The sequence below is a fragment of the Oratosquilla oratoria genome, chromosome 30 (assembly GCF_046742065.1).
Source record: "Oratosquilla oratoria isolate Oo_2021 chromosome 30, ASM4674206v1, whole genome shotgun sequence".
Taxonomy (NCBI): Eukaryota; Metazoa; Arthropoda; class Malacostraca; order Stomatopoda; family Squillidae; genus Oratosquilla; species Oratosquilla oratoria.
Window position 1 is genome coordinate 27925224 of NC_134806.1, and position 23535 is coordinate 27948758.

The window sequence follows — 23535 nt, forward strand, 5'->3', positions numbered from 1 at the left end:
GCAACTACCACACAATCAATCAATACATTGCCTCCAGTCTCTCTTGGAGGAGACCCATATCTCCCTGGTAACCAACAATCACTTGGGGGGAAATAATGGTTGCTTTCTGTGGGTCTCCTCAAAGAACAGAGCATATGGACCGATTGATACCAGGCCCTCATTCAGAACAAAATTGGCTACAAATATCAAGCTACACCTATGGGGCTTGAATCCTAGAACTAAGATCCCTTGGCCTGTACCTCAGTACAGGTACCTTTTGCAATACTCCTAAATAACCTGCATGCAGAAAGTGGACCCACACACACTGTACTTTGAGATCACTAAAACATTTCTACCATATCAAGAGCACTCTTACCAATCCTATCTCCCATACCACTGAAACTACAGTAATGTCAAGAATTCAACAAATACCCATATCAATCTATATACAAAGGCTTTCCCCTTACAAGGTAGTCAGTCAAGGCATGAACCCACTCATCTTGGCTCCTTGTGGATGAAGAGGTACATATTCAAAAATCCATATAATGACCATAAATATGGTAAGATTGGCTGACATAGTATATTATCCACATCTTCCACCTGCATCCTTTATTAGATTCACCAAATGCTCTCTCCACCCACTGGCTCACAAAATCCATTCATGGACTGTCCAAATTTCTCCCCACTTCAAATCTTTCAGTGCCATCCTGTGAATCCCTGACATTGAATCAAACGATGGCTCAAAAGGTGCTATCCACTATTCTCAATGGCTCCACTCCACTGCCAGTAACGAACAATTACCAAGACCTTAACATGAGGCAAGGATGCTGTGAGCAACAACCAACAAATCTAAAACAATCAAAACCTACATATATCCATGGTTGTCCTCAACATTAGTTTTGAATCAGAACTAGTATATTTCTTATATAACACTCCCACCTCACATATAACCCTCCCATTTACCAATGTATGGCTCTCCTCATACATACTATAATGTCCATTTGATTTTAACACCCTACAAAAGCTATGGCTGTCTTTTAACCTCTCCAACAACAATGACACCAAATTAATAAGTGGTTACAAAAGACAAATTTCATAGAAAACCTGGAGCCCCCACAACAGCTGACAATGATCCTTGGGCCCTCCACAAATATTAAAGAAAAAACAACAACTTTAGACTACTATCCATTCTATTAATGGGACATCTACATCATCGGCCAAGTGGTTTGGGGAGAGAAGCAGTCATTGGTTGTCAGCACCATATGATGGTAAGGGGGTAGACTGGTTTTAAAAATTAACACTTTTTACAGTCAATCTTGCAGAACGACCATATACTAGTACAAGTCAGTAGTCTCTACATCATCATTCCACAATTTCCTACACAAAACATGACCAAACCATCACAATACAAGACTGCAACAGGTGCATGACTGTCCATACTGACAAACTAGTCCATAACATAACCATAGCCTTCTTCTTCCCCCTTCACAATAAAGGGTTCCGAAGATGTAGTCATACTAGTAAATAATAGGTTTGAGGGGAGAGCTGTGATGGAAATTATATAATTCCTTCATGAATAGATTTCTGTTGCACGACTGCAATTCTTGTCCATGTCACCCCAAGAGTGCCTATTACTATGTAGTCAACACCCTCGTACTGTACTTGTACAATAAACCCAGTCCCCATTTCATAATCCTGGCACTTCTGTGCTATTAACTTAATGTGAAGCAAGCTGAAGTTTGAAATTTCAGCAGCTCCACTCGCATATCAAAATGTTGATATCCTTACTCCACTGCAATTCAACTCCATGCATTAACTACCAGTGTACCTTAAACATATGTAATACCTTTGCAGTGTACCGGTAATGGTCCTTTCACACTCAAGGTACCATACAGGTTTTGCAATTCATGAAAACTGGATAAGCACTGTTACCCACATCAAATCCATCCACATAAGGTTAAAAATTCACTGATGAGTTATAGAATACGAGCTTTAATCCAACATTTTGACATGCAAGTGCAACGACACGTGTGCTTTTGTTTTACTATCACAAGTTGGTATGTACATTGAGGGTACACTCTAACAAGATTCACAACTGCCATATTCATCTCCCGTTACCACTGGTCAAACAGTACAAAAGGCATGAGTAAATGAAAAACAAGTAAACAAATTATCTTAACATGGGTCAACATTACTTTTTTTTTTTTTTTTTTTTTAAGTTTTCTTTTAATTTGGCCATGCACAAACTTGACAGCTGGTGACTACTACAATGACTGGTGAAGCTCTACCACAGATATGCCTACACTTTTGGCAACTAAGTGGTGGTGGGTGGAAAGATTAAAAAAAAAAGATAATAAATAAGTAAATAAAATAAAAAAGTGGGGGTGGGAGGGGAGAAGGTGGCAGCATGGAAATGTACGATAAAAAATACAGAGCCCATATCTTCCAAACAACAGGTTCCTATCGGTTTAAATTCTGTCATCTGTTTATTGCCTGTCTAGTTCTAATACCTGTGGGTTTTGCATCAAGCATGCATTAACTTGTGAGATCTGACCCTTTAGCACCAGAGACAAGAAATGCTTTGCTTAAACAGCCTTAAACTGACCACTCAATCTTTTTTCAAAACTGGTAGTTCACATACCTTTCTCCACATCATTTTCTTTATTTCACTTTTAAAGCTTAATTTGTGTAAGGAACAAGTAAAATGAGAAGCATTAACAGTTGAAGAAAGTTTCATCATATAGCTTGCATATGCAGGTTTCAGGATTTCACACATTCAAATTACACAAATTTTAATTAAACATGTATGCATATGAATATATACTATTATATATAAACCATATGTATACATATATGCATTATGTATATATATATATATATACTGTACATATGTATACTTATGTACTGGATGTACACATTTGTATACCCATGAACATATGCAAATATGTACACATGTATATATATGTAAGCATGTATGATGTATATGTATACTAATGTACACAGATATACATGTATATATACATTCTAGAGAAAAAATTACAACAAAGTTTAGGGCCTCAAACAAAAGCAAAATATACAATACTGCCTATAAATGACATGCCTGCTGTTATGAGACAGGCCATGACATCACCTATTTCTTGCTGGCTCTGGCTTAAGTGTACTAGAAGAACTATAGGAGTGCACAAATGCGGGATGACGCAATTACATATTGTGACCGCAACATGACCCCAGGAAACATGGGATTAATGATAAAAGGATAAATAATAATAATAAAAAAAAAAAAAAAATAAAAAAATAAATAAAAAAAATAATTATATATATATATAAAGTAGCTCAACGATTCAAGCCTAATACACTGGTCTAATTGAAGCTCTCTGATGTTCTGGCGGTGGAGTCATGTCCTACATATACACAGCTCATACATACCAAGACAGGGTGAATGGTACAAAAGCAGCAATTACAATAATCCAAACAATGCCTTCAATATTTCGTGGTAACCCCATCCAATGAGGCCTATCATGGAACAAAGTCGAATACGGACACCAAACACCTTGAAGAGAACTAACATATGAGGCCTTAATCTAAGACCAAGAGAAAAATGTACAAGAAATCATCTTAATATTAAAATAAGAAGTATGTCTATCTACTCTTTTTCAATTTTACAAGCATCTTATCATATACCAATAATAATAAATACACAACGATTCAATGATTTCAGCTGAACGCAAAATATGTGATGAAGATGTGTAACTTAGGACAAGGGTCTGGAATGATGTGCAGTCCTAATCCATTCTTCCCAAGGGGTTCCTGCCTTCCAGTGCAAGTGAAGTGTGTGTGTGATAAGCCATTCACAGCAGTTGATGCAATCCTTAACTTTAGCCATTCCTTTGCATGAAGTTACAACTTAACATTTTCTTTGGTTTAATTTCGTAATCTTCAGAACAGATCTTGTGCACAACATCACAATATAGAACCACACAGTCAAAGAACATCATTGGTTTACATGTTTCACTGCATATGCTGGCAATAAGAGCCTTCAGTATCTGAGGCTGGTGTTGCATTGCCTACAGAGGAATGAAGAGATGAGCTTGCCATTGTGTCCTTAGGCAGCAGCACTGTGGAGCCCTTGTGGGAAGAAGGGATGTGGTATGGGATCTGTAGACCCCACTCATGTGGTGGCAGTAGCTACTTCACATTAACTCACATCCTGATCTTCAACATCCTGCAACTGCTCCTTCTGTTCTCCTTCTCCTGAAAGAACAATTTCAGTGTAAAAAAAATTTTCGTTCTTAAATGAAAGAATTAATAAAATTACCTTTACTAAAGAATAAGTGTAACAGTAAAACACATACACATGCCTATGCAAATATGTGTGCACGCGCACACATCCCAAACACCTTCTCCACCTCCCTTCATCTGAAGGGTTATGAACTGTAGTTTACCATTGCTTCCATTCCTATGGGTAATCTTGCACCACATGTCTTTACTTATATTTTACATTTGGTTAGTTCTATCTTTCTACACATCAGAATGCTTCTCCCTTACAAATGAGGTAGCCAGCAATACCATGCACCACCATAAGCATTCCACTACCATCCATCACCCATTTGTATACCTTTCATCTTAGCTCCTTGTGGATGAGAGCCATCCAACCCATGCACCTAACTGGCCCTTGACACTTAACCCCTTCCATACGGTGCCGCACACGTAGGCGTCATGAGGAGCAAGTGGATTCGCGACGCTGCCATATCGGCATCTTGATTATATTTATTGTAGTCGCCCCTGTGTTTTTACATTCTCCCAAATGTGCCCTGAATCCCATTCTCTGTGGTTTTCAAAATTCGCGGGTGAAAGAGAGAACGATCGATATAAGCAGCGACTATATTTTATGATGCGAGTATTATTACGACACGTTGTACGGCTGGCACTGGCTGCTGCCCGCGAGATTTAAGTCCCGTAGTGAAGTGGTTAATGCTCTTTGCATCATCTGCCCAATTTATGCAACACCTAGCTACTACCATGTACTGTCTCACTTTCAAACAGCAATGACTACATCAATCTTGCCCCTGATTTCTCTTGCAGAAACCTGCAGTCTTCAGGTAAACAGGACCACAAGTCACTCCAAGAAGACGTACTACGTTTTCTAGATATTGTCAATGTGGGGCTAGTCCATTGGGGTACCCCAAATGTCCTTAAAAGCATTGGTTGCATGATACTGTGCAATAGTGCACATTAACCTCTTCCATATGGTGCTGCCTATGTAGGGGGCATGAGGAGCAAGTGGATACGTGAGGCTGCCATATCGGCGTCTTGATTATATTTATTGTAGTTGTCCCTGTGTAATGACATACGCTCTAAACTGTCTTCATCACATTTTCTATGGTTATCAAAATTCACGGGTGAAAGAGAGAACGATCAATATAAGCAGTGACTATTTTTTATGATGCGAGTATTATGACGCAACATCGTACGTCTGGCAGCTAATGCTGCCCGCGAGATTTTGGCCCGGAGTGAAGTGGTTAACATGCAGTCAATTCCCCAGTTTTGGGGATTGTGGACAGTTAAGTATTTGAGGTTGCATTTGGCAGGAAATGGAGGAGTAAATTATAGACCGAGAGAAGAAAGTGCGTCTTAGGGATTGAAATATTTTGTGAGAAATAAGCATCAACATGGATGCAGAGATGTACAGAGGGATGATTGTGCTGATCACACTGTATGGGGCAGTCTTAGGGTATAAGGGGGAGAAAGGAGAAGTTTAACCACTTCACTCTGGGCCAAAATCTCACGGGCAGCATTACCTGTTAGACGTACGATGTTGCGCGATAATACTACCATCATAAAAAATAGTCACCGCTCATATCGATTGTTCTCTCTTTCACCCGTGAATTTTGATAACCATAGAAAATGTGATGAAGCCAGTTTAGAGAGTATGTCAGTTACGCAGGGACTACAATAAATATAATCAAGACGCCGATATGGCAGCCTCGCGTATCCAGTTGCTCCCCATGCCACCTACGTAGGCAGCACCGTATGGAAGGGGTTAAAGGAGTTTGCAATGAAGTGTCTGGGAAGTATGGTTGGGGGCTACAAGCTTGGATTGAACAAGAAGCAAGAGGAAGAGGAGAGCAAGGGTGGAAAAGGAGATGGCAGACAGGGCTGAAAGTGTTGGGATGATTTGGACACATGGAGTGAGGATAGATTAGCAAAAGAAGTGTGGAAGGCAGAGGTGGATGGAGTGGATGAGATGGATAGATAGAGGGAAGGGGGCTTTGAGCAAAAGGAGAATGTATGTTGAGCAAGAAAGTAGTAGGTATGGTATTTCTCACACCTCCTAATTCATATAATACAGTTTATGTCTTGCTAGCTTCATGTACTGTACCGTATCCCACAGGTATTGTAACTGGACAGTTTGACAATGTCATGACATGATAGGTATATTGGGGATTAATAGCCCCAATGATGCAAGTTGGCTGCAGTTCAGCCATGGCCTGATCTAAGCCTACTTGCCAGTGTCCACCAGTTTCTGGTAAGGTAATAGAAACTGAGCAGTGGTCCAGTGGGTTCCCTACTGGGTCTTGTTCCCATATACTCTCCAAGCTTCCTTAATGTTGAAGTCTTGTTTAGCCTACTTTGAGGAACTACATGAATTGCTAAAAAATTATAGAATTCAAAGAAGAGGAACAAGAGAAAGAGGAAGTCAACAAGAAAACCTACTAAAATCCATTACAAGCACAGGATTTGGACAACATATTAACTTACAAATAATTCACAAGAACCAACTTTGATTAAGCTTTAATAGCATGGCTACCAACAATCAGGAAAATACTTCAAAAACAATACAAAATAGAGCATTGAGAGTAACAAGAGGATGAATGACAACCACCCTAACAGAACATTTACAGAGGAACAAAAATACTTCCCAAAGCATATATGAAAACAAGATGCAGTTCTACGCTAGGTCCCTATACACCATTAATAGATCTTATGTCACACTAACATCACCAGCAGTTTGTGAACACCACTGCAGCTTACTGGTCAATCATACAGAATCTAATACCAGTTCCACGATAATAATAATAATACACATGTATACCACAGGCTTTTTCCCCCTTTCAAGGGAGGTAGCCAAAAAACAAAGGCATAATCCACTCCCATCCATTTCATCCCCACATACTTCACTCCCATTCACCCCCCTCCCCTCCCTCCCTCCTTGATGAATCATCCCTGTATCTAGCCCATTGCCCAGGGTATGAAGCAGTGTTGCAAGACACAGCACATCTTCACCAAGGCAGCTTCATTAAACTGGTGACCCCCCCCTCTCTGTCCCCTCATGCAGAAAAAACTGGGAGAAATACCTTCGGGCTGCATCAAATTATTTTTGACACACTCCCTCATCCCCAACCCACTCCCTTTCATGCATCACAGCATCATCCATACACAACCACTCTCCATTCAACCCTATCTTCAGTCGTCTCTCCTTCCTCACCACATTCCCCCCCTTTTCCAATGCCCCTTTTACCCCATCCATCCATATCTTTCTCAGTTGTCCCCTCATGTTCACTCCTTCCACACCTTTTACATACATACATATACCAAGGTTTTTTCCCCCTTCCAAGGGAGGTAGCCAAAAAGGGAAAGGCATAAAAACACTCCCACCCATTTCATCCCTAAATACACTCCACACCCCTCCCACCCTCCCTCTCATCTGAGCACCTCCTGGATGACGGGTCATCCCTGCACCCTGCCCACCGCCCTGGGTCAGAAGCAGTGTCGCAAGACACAGCACATCCACAGCAAGGACGCTTCATTTAATCGGCGACCCCCCCTTGCATATAAGGAGAGGACGGGGAGAAAATCCCTTCGGGCTGTGTCAAAATTTACTCACACATACTACCCCACCCCCCTGCCCATTCCTCCTCATGCAATCACATCATCATCCATATACAACCATTCTCCACTCACCTCTGTCTTCCGTCCTCTCCCTTCCTTCCTCAACAGACATTCCCCTCTTCCCCAAAGCCCCCTTCACCCCATCCATCCACCTCATCCTAGGACGTCCCCTCATGTTCACTCCCTCCACATCTGCCTTCCATACCTCTTTTACTAGTCTTTCTCCACTCATTCTTTCCATGTGTCCAAACCATCCTAATATTCTTTCATCAACCCTATCTCCCAAATCCTTTTTCACCCCTGTTCTCCTCCTCACCTCCTCATTTCTCACTCTATCCAGCCTAGTAACCCCCATCATACTTCTCAGACACCTCATCTCAAACACATTCAAACTCCTTCTCTTATGTTCCACGTTTCTGCCCCATACAGTGCTGTTGGCACAATCACTCCTTCATACAGTCTCCTCTTCGCATCCATTCCCAAATGTCTATTCCTCATTACACTCTTTAATCCACCAAGGCATTTACTCGCTTCTCTCAATCTACATTCTACCTCCACCTTTTCCTGCTACACTTGCACCCAAGTATCTAAAACTATCCACTTCCTCCAGTCGCTCTCCCTTAATGTTCACTTCCAGTCTACTGCCACTTTCACCCCTTGTACATCTCATCACCTTACTTTTACCCACATTTATCTTCAGCTTTCTTCTATCACATACTCTCCCAAACTCTGCCACCAGCTTCCTCAATCCCTCCTCTGACCCTGCCACAAGCGCAGTGTCGTCTGCAAACAACAGCTGGCTCACCTCCCACTTTTCTCCATTTTCTTTAACCATCTCCAATCCCTGACCCACTACCCTAGCATTCACCTCTCGCACCACCCCATCCACGTATAAGTTGAACAGCCAGGGCGACATAACGCATCCTTGACGAAGTCCCACCTTTACTTCAAACCACTCACTCTCTCCATTTCGAATCCTGACACAAGCTCTACTACTCTCATAAAAACTCTTGACAGCTCCCAAAAGCTTTCCTCCTATCCCATAAATCTGCATAACCTTCCACAGTGCCTTTCTGTCTACCCTATCATAAGCCTTTTCCAGATCCATAAAAGCCCAAAAAACATCCTTCCCCTTTCCTATAGCTTTCTCACATATCTGTCTTACCACAAAGATCTGATCTACACAACCTCTACCTGTCCTAAATCCACACTGTTCCTCACCAATTACTCCTTCTCTTCCTCTCCTAATCCTCTCAATTAAGATCCTCCAATAAGCCTTCCCTACTACACTTAACAGGCTAATCCCTCTGAAACTACTACATTCACACTTGTCCCCTTTTCCCTTGTAAAGAGGAACTATACAGGCACTTCTCCAGTCCTCCGGTACTCTACCCTCTCTCCAGCAAACATTAAATAACCTCACCAACCAGTCCACCATCACTGAACCTCCCTTTTTCAGACATTCTGCATGGCATCCATCCAGACCAGGTGCCTTACCTGCTTTTATCATCTTTTACTAATCTTTATTCACTCATTCTTTCCATGTGTCCAAACCATCCCAATAGTTTCATCAACCCTATCTCCCAACTCCTTTTCCACCCCTGGTTCTCCTCACCTCCTCATTTCTCACTATCCAGCCTAGTAACTGCTATCATACTTCTCAGGCACCTCATCTCACACACATTCAATCTCCTCCTCTATGTTAAATGTTTCTGCCCCATACAGTACTGTTGGCAAAAACACTCCTTCATACAATCACCTCTTAGCATCCATTACCAAATGCATTTCTCATTCCAATTTCTAATCCCCTAAGGCATTTACTTGCTTCTCTCAATCTACATTCTACCTACACTATGAAATTTTACATATGAAGAAAGATTGGAGAAATTATATTTATCAACCCTGGAACAGAGAAGAGAAAGAGGCGATTTGTTGACCATTTACAGAATTATGAAAGGGATGGAAATTCTTGATAGACGACTTATTAATATGGGACAGAGAAACAAGGACACAAAAAGAAACTAAAGAAGGACAGTTACGGAAGAGATTTGAAAAAGAATAGCTTCCCACAAAGAGTGATTGATGTTGAACAAACTAAACTGAGAAACAGAGAGTGCCAAAACTATACTATATTTTAAGAATAAGGTGGATGCAGAGATACGAAAATGGGTCACTCCGAGCATCGCTCGTCCTGTAAAATACAACTAGGTAAACACACCTTCCCAATTCCACCTTCATCCACATTAACCTTGACGAAACCTCCTACTCCACCAAACATTTACCAATCTTTTCACTTACTAAAATACCCTTTCTCTCCCTTGTCCTGACATCCTCCCATACTCTCCCCTCCCTTTCCACTTTGTTTCACTCAATGTCAACACCTTCTTCTTGCATACTGCCTATCTCTCATTTGTACATCCACACACAATAAGAGACCCAAACCTTAGGGTTCTCGTTGGAAAACTTATCCACAGACCCTCTTATGACTTTGCTTTTTATACATATACATGGGAGATAGGGTTGATAAAAGAGTATTAGGATGGTTTGGACACATGGAAACAATGAGTGAAGAAAGACTAGTAAAAGAGGTATGGAAGGCAGATGTGGAGGGAGTGAACATGAGGGGACGTCCTAGGATGGGGTGGATGGATGGGGTGAAGGGGGCTTTGGGGAAGAGGGGAATGTCTGTTGAGGAAGGACGGGAGAGGACAGAAGATAGGGGTGAATGGAGAATGGTTATATATGGATGATGTTGTGATGCATGAGGTGGAATGGGCGGGGATGGGGGGTGAGGTAGTATGTGCGAGCATAATTTTACACAACCCAAAGGGATTTCTCCCCGTCTTCTCCTTTTATGCAATGGGGGGACGGAGAGGGGGGTCGCCGATTTAATGAAGCGTCCTTGCTGTGGATGTGCTGTGTCTTGCGACACTGCTTCTGACCCAGGGCAGTGGACAAGGTGCAGGGATGACCCGTCATCCAGGAGGTGCTAAGATAAGAGGGAAGAGGGAGAGTGGAGGGGTGTGGAGTGTATTTAGGGATGGAATGGGTGGGAATGATTTTATGCCTTTTCCTTTTTGGCTACCTCCCTTGTAAGGGAGGTACAGCCTTGGTATATGTATGTATGTATGTACATATATAATCTATATATATATATGTGTGTATATACATACATATACCAAGGCTTTTACCCCCTTACTAGGGAGGTAGCCAAAAAGGAAAAGGCATAAAATCATTCCCACCCATTCCATCCCCGAAAACACTTCGCACCTCTCCACCCTCCCTCCCATCTTAGCACCTCCTAGATGACGGACCATCCCTGCACCTTGTCCACTGCCCTGGGTCAGAAGTAGTGTCGCAAGACACAGCAAGGCCGCTTCATTAAATCGGCGACCCCCCCTCTCTGTCCCCCCCATATAAAGGAGAGGACGGGGAAAAATCCCTTCGGGCTGCGTCAAAATTTTGCTCACACATACTACCTCACCCCCCATCCCCCCGTCCATTCCACCTCATGTATCACAACATCTTTCTTATACAACCATTCTCCATTCACCCCTGTCTTCCGTCCTTCCTCAACAGACATTCCCATCTTCCCCAAAGCCCCCTTCACCCCATCCATCCATCTCATTCTAGGACATCCCCTCATGTTTACTCCCTCCACATCTGCCTTCCATACCTCCTTTACTAGTCTTTCTTCACTCATTCTTTCCATGTGTCCAAACCATCCTAATACTCTTTCATCAACCCTATCTCCCAACTCCCTTTCCACCCCCGTTCTCCTCACCTCCTCATTTCTCACTCTATCTAGCCTAGTAACCCCAATCATACTTCTCAGACACTTCATCTCAAACACATTCAAACTCTTTCTCTCTTCCTCTCTTATGTTCCATGTTTCTGCTCCATACAGTACTGTTGGCACAATCACTCCTTCATACAGTCTCCTCTTTGCCTCCATTCCCAAATTTCTATTCCTCATTACACTTTTTAATCCACCAAGGCATTTACTCGCTTCTCTCAATCTACGTTCCACCTCCACCTTTTCCTGCCACATTTGCACCCAAGTATCTAAAACTATCCACTTCCTCCAGTTGCTCTCCCTTAATGCTCACTTCTAGATTACTGCCACTTTCACCCTTTGTACATCTCATCACCTTACTTTTACCCACATTTATCTTCAGCTTTCTTCTATCACACACTCTCCCAAACTCTGTCACCAACTTCCTCAATCCCTCCTCCGATCCTGCTACAAGCGCAGTGTCGTCCGCAAACAACAGCTGGCTCACCTCCAACTTTTCTCCATTTTCTTTAACCATCTCCAATCCCTGACCCACTACCCTTGCATTTACCTCTCGCACTACCCCATCCATGTATAAGTTGAACAGCCAGGGTGACATAACACATCCTTGACGAAGTCCCACCTTTACCAACCACTCACACTCTCCATTTCTAATCCTGACACAAGCTCTACTACTCTCATAAAAACTCTTGACAGCACCTAGAAGCTTTCCTCCTATCCTGTATATCTGCATAACCTCCCACAGTGCCTTTCTGTCTACCCTGTCGTAAGCCTTTTCCAGATCCATAAAGGCCCAAAAAACGTGTATATATATATATATATAAAATACCTTAATCACAAAGTAAGCTCCTCACAGTACTCAACATTCCAACAATCCACTCATCAGCCACTACAGAAAAATACCTCTTGAGCAGCAAGAACCACAATTACACACTTCATAACATCATCCACTATTAAAATGTCAACAGAATCCAATTGCCCTTGATGGAACCATCACATACAAAACACTGCTGAACACACACTATAACATCTCTCACAGTCATAAGACAATTTAATTTGAAGCCATGTATATACCCAGGGCATATTCTCCCTTGTAAGGGACTTGGCTATAGTACACACCCACTCCCATCCATTGAGTATAATAAAGAGAAAAGACCCAGTGAGCATTGATGGGTAAAACGATTGATTGAACAATCCTGCAAAGCACCCAACTCCTAAATCACTTCTTATACGTCCTGCCATAAATACTTGATCCATGCAGCCTCCTCTCTTAAACCCACACTATTGCCCATCTTTACCTTCTAAACCTGTTACTCAAATATCTACTACCAACCACACTTGCTAGTCTCTATGTCTATTGTAAAAAATCCTTAGCCTTTTCTAACACCTTACCTTCATTTTGCATGTCTGAAGTCCATAACGTCAAGTTATCTCTCAGCAACTGCATAATAAGTGTGGAATCTTTGTAGCTCTCTTCTGATAATGTATCCAACTCTGCAATAGCATCATCAAAAGCTGCCTTTGCTAGACGGCATGCCCTTTCAGGGCTATTGAGAATCTCATAGTAGAACACTGAGAAGTTCAGGGCTAGTCCTAATCTGTAAATGGAGAGGCACTTTGGTTAGAAAGTTTTTAATAAAAATATCTATATACCAAAGAAGTTGGGAGATAGGGTTGATGAAAGAGTATTGGGATGGTTTGGACATATGGAAAGGAGTGAGGAAAGACTAGTAAGAGGTGGTAAGCAGAAGTGGATGGAGTGAAGACGGGTAAAAAGATGGAAAAAGTTGGGAACGAGAGGAAAAGACAAGATAAGGGTGAGTGGAGATTGGTTATGTATGGATGGTGCTGTGATGCATGGGAGTGGATAGGGGATGGGGTTAGGGAGTACATGTGAATTATATCTTGACACAGCCCAAAGGGATTTCTCCCGATCTACTTTTACTACATGGGGGGATGCAGGTGTGCATTTACCTAGTATCTTGTAGGAAGGGGAGCTATGCTTGTGGTGTCCTGCCTTTGTATCTTGCAGTGTCTAGATTGTTCTTAAATTAATGTATGGTTTTTGCACTACTATTGTTTTGTCCTTTTCTGCATGGGGGGATGGAGATGGGGGGGTCACCAATTTAATGAAGTGGCCTTGCTGTGGATGTGCTGTGTCTTGCAACATTGCTTCTGACCCAGGGCAGTGGATAAGATGCAGGGATGACCAGTCATCCTGGAGGTGCCAAGACAAGAGGGAGGGTAGAGGGTGGAGGGGAGTGGAATGTATTGGGTGGGAATGGTTTTTATGCCTTTGTTTTTTGGCTACCTCCTTTGTAAGGGGGAAACAGCCTTGATATATGTATTACTGTTTTGTCCAATTTGTTCCAGATGTCCACCACTGTGTGGACCCCCCCCCCTTCCCCAGACCTTCTATAACTATAATTTTTTTTCTTTTCTTTTCTTTCAATGTCCTCCTGTGTTTCTATTGTCCTAATTTAGCAAGTCCTCTCTATCAAGGTCTTTCATAATTTTGTAGATGGTCAGTAGATAGCCACTATTTTGTTCCAAAGTTGGTGATTTAAATTTTGCTCGTTTCTCCTCATGACAAATTTGAAAGTGCTGGGTCAGTTTTTGTGGTTGCTCTCTGGATTCCATAGTGTCACAATCTAGGCCTCATTAGTGTGAGTAGAATTTTTTTTTTAACAATTTCTTTGTCTAAATAGGTAAAAGCCACCTTTACTGATCTTAGCAAGTTATAGGAGTCTCCAACAATTTTGTTATTTATCAGGTGACAAGTCATTCGAGATAATTACTCACAGGTCTTTTTCTGATCCCACTTTACTTCCTTTATTCCAAATTTATATTGTCCTGATATTATTTTTTTTACCTTTTCTGAACTCCATTATGCTACACTTCTTAATGTTGAAGTACATTTCCCACTTCCGACTCCATTTTCAAATCTTGTTTAGGTTTCTAGCGATTCACAATCTGTTTTGGTTCTCACTTTCCTGAACAAATAAGCATCATCTTCAAAGCTCCTGTAACATTCCTCCTCTTCATCCATGTCATTCACATAAATAGAACCATTACTGGAGCCAATACTGATCCCTCTGCAACCCCACTAATCACCTCTCAACCTGAACACTGTTCTTTAAGCACTACTATAATTTTTTCTATAATGCAGGAAATCCATTCCTGCGTGGATCATAAGAGGCGAGAAAAATGGGACGGGTATTGGGACTAAGCATCCTTCTCCCACTAGCCCCACAGGGGACATTCCTTAAAACGTAAAGGCATAAGAGGGTCTAGGAGTTTTCCAACCAGCACCCAAGGTTTGGGTCTTTTGTGTGTGGTTGTGGTACAGATGAGAGTAAAAGGGAAGAGATAGATAGTATGTTTGTGAAAAGAAAGATGGACATGTTGGCTTTGAGTGAAACTAAGTTCTGAGGGAAGGGCGAGTGTGAGTTTGGGAGTGTAGTTGGGAAGTTCTCATGAGTGAAGAGAGGGTGAGAGAAGAGGTGGCTATACTAGTAAGTGAAGAGATAGGTAAATGTGTAGTGGAGTGGAAGGAGGTTTCTTCAAGGTTAATGAGGATGAAGGTGAAACTGGGAAAGGAGATGTGGGTTTTTGCAAGTGCATATGGACCCGGTAGTGAGAAGTGTGTCTGAAGCAAAACTGTTTTGGGTTTGGTACATTTCCTTCCAAATGTTTAATCCATCTACTTTTGATAATTTTTTCACATTTTTGCTATTGTGCTTGTAAGGGAGACCAGTCTAGAGTTAGTTGGATTTTCCTTGTCCCTCCCCCCTTTATGTATTGGTAGAATATTAATATTTTTCCTTCCTTGAGTAATCAATTACCTTGTATATTTTGTCTGTTAGTTCATCTATATATTTTAATACCCAATTTGGAATTCCATCTGGACCATGTGATTTTCTAACGTCAAGGTTTATTATTTGGTCCCTTATCCTTCTGTGTCAGTTATTTCTCTTATGGAGGGGAAGGGGGGATCTCTGTCCTTCATCCCAATTTTGTGTATTTGCACTTGTGAATACAGATTTAAAATGTTTGTTCATATTTTCAGCCATATCTACATCTATACATTCATCATTCCCTCAACACAGTTTCAGTATTTCTTCCCTGTATATTTTTACATATTCATTTCTTAGTTTGATATACATTTGCCACTTATTTTCTCCATCTTTTCCAACCTTTGTCTCATCTCTGGCCTCGCTACATTTTTTGTTGTTGTATCAGCACTTAATGTACACTCTTTCTTGCTTCTGTTTTGGTACAGGTGTGTCTATTCAGTCTTTATAAATTTCTTTTAATATGTTCCATCTTTATTTCTTCATTTAAGAAGTTTTCCCAATTTACATTTTGAAAGAATTTTCAGTTTCTCAAAATCCGTTTTGTTGTACATTAGTCTTCCTTTTTTATGTTTCTCATTTCTTCTCAAATCAATTTATTTAGTTCGAACTCTCTTCGTATATGGTCACTTCCCAACTGGTGTCTTGTATTCCATTTTATCCACAATTTCAGGCTCTGACAAATATTAAATCTAGTATCAATGGTTCTTCATTGTTTCTATATCTGGTATTTTCCTTTACCCATTGAGTCATTGTGTATTCAATGGTCATATCCAGTATTATGTCCCCAAAGGTCTTCCCCACATTTCACTGTCATTTCTTTCCAACATATTTCTTTTGAGTTAAAGTCACCTATTGCTAGGTTTCCTCCTCCTTTCAGTAATTTAATTAATGCATGTCTTGAGAAGTGGGAAATGAGGTGAAGAGGAGAACGGGTGTGGTAAGGTAGTTGGGAGATGGGGTGATGAAAGAGTATTGGGATGGTTTGGACAAGTGAAAAGAATGAATGAAGATCAGTAAGAGATGTGTGAAATGCAGAGGTAAAAGGAGTGAACGTGAGGGGCAACCAAGGATGAGATGGACAGATGGGGTAAAAGGGGCATTGGGAAAGAGAGGATCATATGTTGAGGAGAGAAACCTGAAATTTGGGGAGAGGAAAATGGTTGTGTATGGATGATGCAGTGATGTGTGGGTGGGGGGATGAGGGTGAGGGAGTAGGTGTGAACAATATTTTGACAGCCTGCAGGGATTTCTCAGTCATCTCTTTTTCTACACGAGGGGATGGGAAATTATTTAAATGAAATGGCCTTGCTGTGGATGTGCCGTGTCTTGCTATATTGTTTCTGACCCAGGGGAACAGGAGAGATGTAGGGATGACCCATGATCCTGGAGGAGCCAAGAAAAGAGGGAGGGAGGGGTGGTGAATGGGAGTGGAGTATGGGGGATGAAATGGGTGCGAGTGGATTTATGCCTTTGACTTGAAAGGGGGGAATAAACAGTTTGTGTGTGTATATATAAAGTCATACAAAATAATAAATTTGCAAACTGACTTACAACATAGTGACGAGAGTGCAGTTCTACATGGGAAATACATACCTTATGGGGTGTGTGGGTGGTAGCTCAGTCATGGCAATATCACTTGCTGCTTTGTAGGCCACCAAGGAGTTCTCAGCTGCTTCTTTCCTATCATTGCCAGTGGCAAACTCAGCCAAGTAACTGTGAAACATATACAAGGTGTACCTCAAATATGCAATAACAATTTCGAAGCTAAATAAACAAAGACAAAAATTACAAATACCATGTTCAATACTTTTAACTTAAACCACCTGTGCTGCTCTCAACCTATATCCTAGCATTAATCTGAAAAAGATTATTTCCAACATTTTAAAAGAAGGTTGCCAGGTGAAAGCAAACTCAATTTACACCCAGTTAAAACTTATTTAACACTCCTCCCATCTCTGCACTATATGACAGAAGGATCCTTGTAAGGTAGTAAGGAGGTTAAGGAGCTTCAGAATCATCTAACCAGCATTGCTAAATTATGAGGTAACAACACAGGGAGATTTAAACAACTTGAAAATATGAGCACCTTGACAGACAATTCACTCTAGATTAGATTATGTACCTGTGAAGTTTTTACTTGTACAGTTGTGCTACAAGAGTGGGTTGGGTGCATTTTGTCCATCTTGGTATGAAGCCAAGTTGCAACAAACAATTATGGACACTGGAGCGCATGGAAGGTCTTGCAGGAACCCTCTTGCAATACTGACCAGTTCTGCAAGGGCCTGTAGTGGCTACCATATTGTTCTCAACTGATGCAACATAATTGTCATAATGACAATTTGTTGCGAAGACAACGAGGTGAATAAAGGATATACACATAAAAGGCTTCTTCCTCCTTATACATGGGTGATCAAGTTGAGAGTATATACCCACCCAATACTCATTCACTGCTTCTCCCATCTTAGCACCTCAGAGATGAACAGTCACCACTGTATTCCACCATAATATTCAAGTCGATGCAGTAGAGCTAGGTTACCCCTGACACTTCATTCCCTAAAATAATTTACAAAGTAAACTAAAGGAACATTACTTTATACCAAATTATCTCTTCATCCATTTACAACCATTCTCCATTCACTCCTAACCTTTGCACATTTGCTCTTGCATTCGATGTCCTGTTCACCCCATCCACCCACGCTTCCTGCATTATTTTCTTGTGTTCACCCATCCATGTATGCAAATAGTCTTTGATATACCCTATCCAACAGCCTTTTCCACTCAAATTCTGCCTCGTATCCATATTACTTGCCCTACTCACCCTTGTATCACCTACCACAACTGTGAAACACATTAGTTCTCCTTTCATCCTCCCAGGTGTCTCAGCTCCATACAATACAACTGGCACATCTTCCAAGAAAAAAATCCTATAATACTCCATTCTCCCTAGCCATTTATTAATCTCCTTAACATTATACTTCACCCCCACCCCTTTCAATTTCTCTTATCCATGATGCCCAAGCTCTCTCATGGCTTCCAAGTAACCAATAACAGCCACCGGATTAGCCTAAGCCACTCGAGGAAGAAACGTCAATTTGTCTGGTCACAGCAAGGGTGGGCAGTGCAAGAGAAAATATATGTAATGGTTACATCTAGGGCAGTTTGTTTTATGGACACACCGATGTTGGTATTGTTGTGTTAAATGGTGACCAGCAAGTTGTCATGCTAACATGGTTCTTGCTTCTCTTTAGAGGGATTTTTCAGTTTGGATAAAATTTGGAAGAGTGGTGGTACAAGGAGTTTGGTGGTCAGTCTTTAAATGGTTTTGTGATCTTGAGTGAATATGGTTTTGTACAGATGTGTTAAGTGGTGCTAATCATAGGTTGTTGTAGATGTTCACATAGTATGATGCCATTATGGTTCTGTTTGCATTAAGTTGGTTGTATTTGTGATGTAGAGAGCTAGGTGGGTACCTATAATTTTCATGTGATCAATCCATCAATCTGTTGCACCACGTCTCTTGCCAGACATGGCTTCCAGGGAACTGAAAATTACTAACAAGTCACTAAAGGGGGATCGGACAGTATGATAAAAAAAAATATATATATATTTTAAAATACTTGATAGTTTTACAGTATAATCAAATTAGTATTTTCCATATTCCATGAGTATTCAAATGATGTATGTCCCTTCATCTGTCGGTCCATATGACGTTACAAATTTTTTCAGATCTTAGTACTTTACCTTGACTAACCTGCTTTTGCATGTAAAATCTCAAATACCATAGTGTGTAATTTACATAGGTTATAAAATGCATTACTTTGCTCTAGCGATATTATTTATCATTTTATCAAAACTTACAAGAGAAAGGCACAACATTCATGTGTTAGCATGGTAAGTTTGAAGAAAATCTGATTATTTTTTGAAATTTGCCAAATATTTGAAACCAAAAAATCTTTGTTTTGAGTAATTGCACTTCAAAGTTTTCAGTAAGATGTCTGAACTGTTTCAAACAGCATACTTTGGTTTTGTATATTATGACTGGAATTATTTTCTAACAATCTAAAAATTTCTATATATAAATTATACTCAAGTCTTTGTTTATAATATCAAAATAGAAATAATCCTTTTTAACTTTAGTATCTGTTGAATGTTGCAATGATGAGCCTTCCCCCCCTCTCTTTCTCTCCTTTTCTGTGCCTTTATCAGCTTTTATAAGTAAACGCCTCACTGTTGGGGTGCTGTCAGTGTCAAATCATTGATAAGGATAATTTTTTAATCAGCAATGAGCACCTTCCCTTATAATCAAACAAGTAGGTGCCACTCATTGCAAAAGGTTCATTTAATCAAAAAGCACAACATTTTGCCAGAGTGTACGACAACTTAGCAAAAAAGATAACAAGTGCCACTAGATTTTCACACACAAAATAAAGGGAAATATTGAGAAAAAGACACGCGGAAAAGGGCTGTAATTCGCCATGGGTATGGTTCATTCTTGCATGTGGCTAATACGCCCATTGTCCCTTTAAACCTACTTAGCACATGTTAGTGAGTGCCAATGATTAACTTTGCTACATATTTTTGAAGTGTTAAAATGTAAAACCATGAAAAAAAAAAAAAAAAAAAAAAAAAAAAAAAAGTTTTTCCAGACATCCTTAAGGATGAAATATTGCATTATTGTGTATAACTAGTGTGAAACAATGTAAGATAAGGTCTTCAGTGTCCTCTCTGATGGTTGCAATTGTACTGTAGTAGTGAATGACCTAAACAAGTGTGCTAGTCTCTGCTTCTTTTAGGAGTGATTTTTCTATGTGACTAGGTGGTCTGAAGAAGGGAGTATGGTGGTTAGTCTGGAGTTTTTCATGTGGTGTTCTATGTGGAGGTTTTTAGTTCCTGTGAGATGTTTTATTTGGATGGGCTTGGTTAGTTATCTGGGTGTGAATATGTTTGTATAGATGTGTGGTTTGGGTGGTAGATGTACGAGTAGTACACAGCTGTATTATCCCCCCCCCCCACTCTCCTTCTGTTGGTGGTGCTTGTGAGATGCAGTGTGATGGGTGTGTTTAGGGTTTCAGTGTAGAATGGTGTTCCTGTCATTTTCATGTTTTATTGGAAGGATTTTGGTTTCTGAGAGCATGCGTCCTATAAGGGTGGTTTTGAGGCATCCTCAGTGCTCCTCTTGATAGGGTTTACAAGTATTTTATATTTAATTTGCCAACTGTAGGAATTCATGCTGTGGATGCCATTCTAGGGTAGTTCTCAACTGTTTCTAGGTTATTTGTTTCTCTCCATTTCCCTAAGTCTGTGCTAATGATGGTTTTATTCACTTATGCACTTGCAAAAATCCACATCACCTTTCCCAGTGGATGAAGGCGCCTTCACCCCATCATCACATCTAATCCTCAAGTCTTACCCTCTAGTTCACTCCATACACCTCTGCTTTCTACACTTTATGCTAGTCTTTCCACTTTTAATATGCCCAAATTATCTCAACATTATTTCATCTGCCTGCTCCCCTTTCAACCTATACACCACTCCTCACTACCTTATTTTATCCACCCTCAGAACCCCCACCCCATACTTCTTGAACAACATCTCAAATTAGGTCACCATACCCACCATTACATAAACTTCACTGTCAAATCAATATATAAAAAGTGAACTTATACTAATTACATGCAAGAAACTACAACTCTTCCACATACCGGTGATAGTCACCCTTCATCTTGTAGAAAAAGACCTTACTCTCCCCTGCTGAAGCTGTTGGAATAAGGTGTTTGTCAAGAAGGCCTAGGATGTCGGAGCAAATATCCTTAAGCTCATTTTCCACCTGGAAAATATGAATAGTCCACTTGGTAAACATAAAATGCATTCAGACACATTTATATCATCCCCCATAGAATTAACATATTCACTAGTTCTGTCCAGACATTTATAGCCTTATCATAAATGTAGTAAAGGCATACATCATTAAATTCCCCGCTTCAAAAAGTAATTTGTTAGGAGGTGCCATCCTAACCCTCTCTGAAGATTATTTCTCATAACATTAAAGCAAGGCCACATGGCTACTGAAAAAAATTGTGGGTTTAGGAAAGGAAGAGCTATGGATAAAATGTTTGTAGCAAGGCAGATATACTCAAATTTTTTGGCCAAAAGGCGTTTATCTTTTTGGGGCTTTTATGGTTTTGGAAAGGAATATATCATGGTTAACAGGAAGGTACTGTGGCATGTTTTTGATCTACAGGATAGGGGAAGGCTGTTGAAAGCAGTCAAAAGTTTTCACACAAGTATTGGCGCTTGTGTTAGGGTGGGGAACAGAGAAAGTGAATGATCCAAAGTAAAGGTGGGGCTGTATCGGGGTTGTGCAATGTCACTATGATTCTTCAGCATGTACATGGATACAGCGGTACACAAAGCATTGGACAGGGCTCTGGAGATGGTCTTGTTCAGTCTCCTAGTGATTGGAACATCCCCTCCTATTATCCCTCCAATCTGACTTCTGTGCTGGTTGAAGAACCACAGACATCTGATGCAAACAGAAACAACCTGCATGTATATGCCACATTTTTTCAAGGTGATGAATCCAACAAATTTTCTTCTAGGCTTCCACAGATCCTTAACTATCTCCATATCCTACCTCCTGTCCCACCAACTGGGTGTACATAGGGACATCCCTATTCCCTGCCCTGAACCCCCAAAGTCCAGCAAGTTTCCTTCTTTTTACTGTAGCCATAGACAGCACAGCAGAATGTTCTATATAGAATCAGCACAAGCTTATACATTGATGATCTAGCCCAATTGAAGTCTTGGAACCCACCCTAACCACAAATGCCTGCTCCAACAAGCAGTACATTCTACAACCCAATGAGCTATGACCATATTCTATTTAATTTTCTTAGTTTCTACAAATATGATCAGATGATTGACAGCGTGCATCTGTCTATAGCAAAATAATTCCATTGTCGATATACATAACACAGGCTCCTGGTTTACATTTTTTGTGCATCTATTACCCCTGCCTGCAACTGCTGTTCAAAACTTTTGTATTAATTATAAAATGCCACAAAATTTTAGTTTGTATCTATATCAAGTGCTTCCCCCATATAAGATAGGTAATTCAAAGCTATGCACCCACTCCCGTCCACCACCCTTGTTTCTCTTTCATCTTAGCTCATGAGGGTCATCCCTGTCTCCTGCCCAGAGCCCAGGTTGGGAGCAATGCAGCAAGACACAGCACAGCCATGGCAGGACCACTACATTTACACAGCAACCCCCTCCCCCCTCACTCTCCCCTCATGTGGAAGACTGGAAGAAATCCCTTGGGGCTGTACCAAAATATCATCCATAAACAATCATCTCTCACTCACCCCTATCCCCTGCCTTCTCCCTTCCTTCCTCTAGACATTCTTGTTCAAAGCCCCTTTCACCCAATCCATTCATTTGATCCTGACATCGCATCAAGTTTACATCATCCACTTCTGCTTTCCACACCTCTTTAGCTAATCTTCACTCATTCTTTCCATGTGTCCAAACCATAACTTTTCATCAGCCTGTTCACTTTCCAGCCCTGCCCACCTATTTATTTCTCACTATCCAACCTTGTAAGCCCTACCATACTTCCGTCTCAAATATATTTAGAACTTCTGTTCTGCCTCTATTAAATTCCAGGAATTTGGGCCAGTGTCATAAACATGATCACCCCTTCATATAATTCTCTTTGCATCCATTCCCAGATGCCTATTTCTCATTGCACCTTTCTATCTCCAAAGGCATTTGTTCGTTTCTCTCCACCTATACTTTACCTCTATCCCTACTCCATTTCTTGCCACATGCAACCCCCCAAATACTTAAATTGTCCACTTCCAACTTGCTGCCATCCTTTCCTTACTTTTACATACATACATATACCAAGGTTTTTTCCCCCTTACTAGGGAGGTAGCCAAAAAGGAAAAGGCATAAAATCACTCCCACCCATTTCATCCCTCAATACACTCCACACCCCTCCACCCCTCTTAT

General features: G+C 40.8%; 1 protein-coding gene across 1 annotated transcript in view; it reads right to left on the reverse strand.

The window, feature by feature from the left end:
• Positions 1–2174: 2174 nt before the first annotated feature.
• Positions 2175–23535, reverse strand: part of 14-3-3epsilon (tyrosine 3-monooxygenase/tryptophan 5-monooxygenase activation protein epsilon) — a 57944-nt gene continuing 36583 nt past the window's right edge. The window contains exons 3-6 of the mRNA XM_076212687.1: positions 21225–21349; positions 17116–17235; positions 13058–13263; positions 2175–4230 (exon numbers count right to left, since the gene is read on the reverse strand). Of these exons, the coding sequence (XP_076068802.1) occupies positions 4175–4230; positions 13058–13263; positions 17116–17235; positions 21225–21349 (507 nt within the window). The 3' untranslated portion in view covers positions 2175–4174. The remainder of the gene's footprint in view (positions 4231–13057; positions 13264–17115; positions 17236–21224; positions 21350–23535) is intronic.